Source organism: Theobroma umbraticum, unplaced genomic scaffold, assembly GCF_002168275.2.
Source record: "Theobroma umbraticum cultivar Fairchild unplaced genomic scaffold, ASM216827v3 scaffold_20.0, whole genome shotgun sequence".
In the NCBI taxonomy this organism is placed as follows: Eukaryota; Viridiplantae; Streptophyta; class Magnoliopsida; order Malvales; family Malvaceae; genus Theobroma; species Theobroma umbraticum.
In genome coordinates, this window is record NW_018397266.1 from 1,996,098 (window position 1) to 2,001,101 (window position 5,004).

The following is a 5,004-nucleotide window of genomic DNA, read 5'->3' on the forward strand; positions in this document are numbered from 1 at the left end:
TTACACGGCAAAAGTAACAATGAAATAAAATTTATGCTTTAACGGAATCTTCATGTTAAAAAAAAGATAATGAAAAGACTAGGAAATTTCCATGTAAGGTGACTCTGCATCCAAATGAAAATGTACTAGAGAATAGTTGTAGGGAAAAGAGAGAAAGAAGATTTTTTTTTTTTTTGTTTGCTTACCATCTCTGTTCAACGACTGGAGTATGCAAAGAAAATAACTTAATTGAATCTAAAGTAAACCTTAAAAACACCTTAGGAATGAAACCCTAGCTAATTCATGCCGTCAAATTCAAAACCAAGAAGAGTTTTTCCCTACATATTAACCTACAAAGCTAGCTTGCCTGCCTCAGCGCCTAGCTCGACAGCTGCTAGTCAATATTTAGAGCAGTTTTGCACTTCCAAATTGTTGATTTGCTTGAGCTGAATTCACTTCGGGGTCCAAAGAGCTAATATTAATCCCATGTGGTTCTCTCTGCGAAAAACCTCCACCCATGCTTCTTACCATTCCTCCAACACCTAGAAAATCCAAGGTTAATTTATCAGTTCCGCCTATGCTTGCGGCAAGATTTTCATGCAACTTGGCCTCATTTACGTTGCAAAAGTTGGCATTATTGCTCTGCTGAGCAGGAGTCATCCCACTTCCACTGAACCCTCCAAAGTTGCTATCTTGTCCATGACCCGCCCCGAAAATGGAAGAGTTGCCGTTTGCAAGAGAGTTCATTAGCCCTTGAAGATTGCTATCGTTCTCCATCTGTGATCTTAGGGTTTCACCTCCACCACCACCGCCGTAATTACTGCCGAAGTTAGCGGATAAAACTGGCCTATCGGATTTAGTCCCACTTGCTGAAGAATTCCCCAAGCCCCTTAGCAAAGAGGAGGTGTTGTTGCTTGTAGTTGAACCCATTTGAGCAGCTTTTTGCAGCAATGCGGTGGCTGACATATGTGGAGAAATGTTCTCATGTTGCATTGAAGTGCTATAAAGAGAGGAGAGTCCTGAACCGACCTGATCTCCCATGTTAGTAGAGAACATTGCTGTCCCTTGACCACCACCACCACCATTCCCACTGTTAAACTGATTAGGGCTTAAAAACCCGGAATTTGGTAAGTTGGCAGTTGAGGCACTGGCATTTTCACTGGTACTTATGCTGCTTGCAGCACTGTTATTGGGAAAGAAGCCCAAATTGAAAAGATTGGTCGATACGGGGGTATTGTTAGTATTGCCTTGAAGGTCAGGAAGCTGCATAAGCCCATGTAATGGTTTGTTTAGAAATGGTCCATGCCCATGGTGAGATTGATGGTCTTGATGATGAAAACCTTGGTTTGCATCAGGCATGAAAAATGCAGATGTTGGCATGTTTTGTAATGGCGAAGGATTTGATGGAGGGATGAGGTGCTCAAACTTTGCTGCTCCGGCGCTTCCCAACCGCAGCATGTTACTCGGTGGTTGATTCTGGTCTTGCAATGATGGAATTTGGGAACCCACTTGGGATAGTCCTAAACTCATGTGATTACTGCCAAATAGATGGCTACCCATTGTGCTTAAGTTGTTGGGGTGTCTAGCACTCTCTTGAGCCAGTGCATCGCAAAAAGCCCTGTGAGTGATAAAACTATCACGTCTGCAGCAAAGATCATGGAAAGAAAATTGTTAGTCAACCTTGGTATTCAAGGCCCAAAGTCAAAGAAAATCTAGCCATTGCTTGTTAAGAAATGAAAGTAGGATGGAATAAAGTTTGAACATAATAAGGTACTGTGACTTCTACTGGTTTAGGTTGACATGTTTGATGCATGAGGACGGGGGATCTTTAACTTGAAGATCATTTCCACTGGTTTCAACATCATGTATTTCTTTTATTTTTTCAATTGAAAGCTAAATAAGGAAAAGAGGGTATCTAGAAACAAGAAATCACAAGACCAAAAAATAACCCGAAAATAGTAAACTTCATCTCAATGTGAATCAATGGTGTTAAGGTGTTAAATATATTCTCCCAATCCTCAGAAGCGAAAGGATGAAAAAGAAAAGCTGGAACAAGTTAAATAGAATGAAGTGATGATTTTATGAAGATCTGACAAGAAGAGTAGAGCTGGAAACTGAGAAATAATTTCAGTTTCCTAAGAAAAATGAAAGAAGAGGAGAGGAGTACAAAAAAGAGCGGACAGAAATTCTTGGTTTAAGCTGGAAATGATCAATCAATTCAAAGTTCAACTACCATTTTGAGAACAAGTTGTTTAATAAATGAAGTGGGGAATCATTTCCAGGTTGATGAAAGACCAGAAATCCCAGAGACGCCTATAAATTTCTGGGACTGTCTGCAATAAATGGAAAAAACCCTGACCAGAAGTCTATCATTCATGCAAAGAATATTTTTCCATAACCATGAAAGCTCTTAATAAATGACAAACATTTTCAGAAGCCCAATGTTTCACCAATAGGACTTTCTCCCCAGATAAGTGCTGCACTAAGGAATGGAGAATTGTCCTCGAGCTGCTCAGCGATAGAGAGAGAAGAGCATCTTACTTTAACCCCACAACCCTAACGTTTTTTGTTGATAAGAAGGTGGTGGGCAAACAACGAAGAAAACAAAGGCTGTAAACATATACAAAACCCACATGACAACAAATCCAGTAACAATATCCTTCCTGACAACGTATAAATTAACAACACGTGAATAGGGAAGAGATGTAAGGCGGTGTTACCGAGGGAGACATAACAAAGTTAAAATTTTGTTTTACTTTTTCTCATTTCTCACTTTTTCTCTCCCTATCATTCAGTGTTAGAAGTAGTAATTTTTTAATTTTTTTTATTTTTTGCCAGGAATCCTCTTCAGCCATGGCAGTTTCGCTGATTATTATTCACGTGCAACCAGTCCTTTAAGAGTTTAAAGAGAAGAAGAAGAAGAGAGATCTAATCCATAGACAAGTAATCCAAAAAGGTCAAACAAAAGAACAGGCTTTTCCTCTTCCCAACTCCTAGTCCCCAAATCTTTCAAACACTTTTTTTTTTCGTTTGTCAACTTTCATCATAACGTAAGAAAAAAAAAGGGGAAAAAAAAGTAGTAATTATGGGAATGATTATGTATATGATTAATTACCTTGAGAAGAGAGTGCCACAGTCACATCTGTACTCTCTAGTCCCGCAGGTCTTTGAATGAGCTTTCCAATCAGATTGCACGGCATACCTCTTGGAGCACTTCTCACACTTCCATTTTTTCTCGCCATGTTTTCTTGAGTAGTGCTTTTTGATGCCTGTGAGATCACCTAGAGCCCTAGAGGGGTCATGGTGGACGCATGTGGGCTCAGGGCAGAGATAAACCTTCCTCTTCACTTCTTTTGTAGTCTTCTGCCTTAGCTTCCAAGGCAGGTTGTGTCCTCTTCTGTGGAGCTGTAAGTTTTGCTCCCTTTGGAACCCTTTGTTGCATACCTCACAAATGAACCTGTTTGTTGCCATTAGGGTCTTGGGAGATAGTGCTATCACTTCCGCATCTGGATCTGCTTTGTCCAGAAATAATGCCAAACGACAAATTATTAGAAAAATGGGGGGGAAAACAAAATAAAACGCAAGACTTAATTGGGGGGGAGAGAAAGAAGAAACCATCTCAAACAAAAACAATGTCCGGAATAAATTATATGATGAAACCTGACGAATTTCTAGATTAGGGTTCATTGGGTAATCTTTGTTTTCTGAATTAAAATAAATGAACAAGAACAAAAACCTCTTTTGTTATTGGCCTTACTCATCGGATACATGTGCTAAAAGCCTCAAAAGAAAAAAAAAATAACAGATGTATGTAAAGAGATACTTGCTTGGTGTTCCAGGCTGATTTCTCTTTTTCTTCTGAGGTGCAGTGGTTGGAGCAGTTGAGGAAGTGGGTGTGCTGGATGATTGTTGTTGTATCATCTGGGTTTGATTTTCTTCCCTGGTTCCAAAGAACGGTGTGGATGATGAGGCGGCGGCCATCTTCAAAGATAATATAACTGTTAATCGTTGCTTGCTTCTCTTGTTGTTAATTTCTTCGGGCTAGGCTTAGCTGCTACTTCTTCAGTTCTTCTTCTTCAACACCACCAAACCTAGAATTCAGAAATCACCCAAATTACCATAATCGGCATAAAATTTTCAGCTTTTCTCCTCTCTCAGGATTTGTAAAAGTTGAGTTAATAGAAAGAAAAGCAAAATAAAGGGTTGCTGCCATGGGGGGATGTTTTTACCACCCCTAGCTCTAGTTCCCCTTTGAAAATCATTTCAGAAACAATCCACTAAGAAACAAGAGGAAGAAAAACTACAGATAAAACCCACAAAATACCAAGAGAAAAGTATATAAGGAGACAGCTACAATCCGGAGTCGAAGAGAAAGAAAACAATCAAAAGTATAGGCCTCTCCTCTTTCTCAGCAATTGTTGTTTTTTGATTTATAAAATATGGCTAACTCTTAAGCTTACTCAATCATTTCATGTCATATATGCATAAACAAATACATACATGTCTATCCCCATATGCATACCCATCTCTCTCTCTCTCTCTCTCTTTCTCTGGTGTATTCTTATAGTATTTCTCAATACTTTCTGTTGTCGTAGTAGAATATAAGTTTTCCCTTTTCTTTTTCTTTTTTAACCTCACAAATTGTTTCAAGAAAAATGAGAGTAATTAAGGGGCGAAGGGGCGTTGCTGTCACTGTTCATGCAGCTCTCACGCAGCGAAATGTGTCGTTATGCGGCGATGCTTTGGGGGCCACCAACCTGTAGGCCTTACCCTCTGCCCATCTCTCCTTCTCTTATTTCGTATCTTCTTACTAGCATCAGGACAAGCCTCCCTTTCGTCATTCCATTGCCGCTCTCACACGGTCTTCATCCCATATATATTTTCACCTCTTTTCTATATTTTCTTACACCCTCCATTTTTTATGCTACATTTTGGACAATGATGCATTTCACAGCGCCATATTCTCTTCGTCAAATAACCTTGTTTATTAATTCGTGAGTTCTTTTTCATAAGCAACATAAAATT

At 39.4% G+C, this 5,004-nt stretch overlaps 1 protein-coding gene across 2 annotated transcripts; it reads right to left on the reverse strand.

Moving 5' to 3' along the window:
• Positions 1-209: 209 nt before the first annotated feature.
• Positions 210-4,608, reverse strand: LOC110423453 (protein indeterminate-domain 4, chloroplastic-like). 2 transcript variants are annotated; one of them, XM_021437667.2, is made up of 4 exons: positions 4,480-4,608; positions 3,807-4,070; positions 3,095-3,491; positions 210-1,621 (listed from the first exon to the last, which is right to left on the reverse strand). In XM_021437667.2, exons 2-4 carry the CDS (start codon positions 3,958-3,960, stop codon positions 385-387), a joined length of 1,788 nt encoding a protein of 595 aa, XP_021293342.1. In that variant the 5' UTR covers positions 3,961-4,070; positions 4,480-4,608; the 3' UTR covers positions 210-384. The 2 variants fall into 2 exon arrangements, with proteins under 2 accessions (XP_021293342.1, XP_021293341.1); XM_021437666.2 differs by lacking the exon at positions 4,480-4,608 and adding an exon at positions 4,304-4,473.
• Positions 4,609-5,004: the final 396 nt, after the last annotated feature.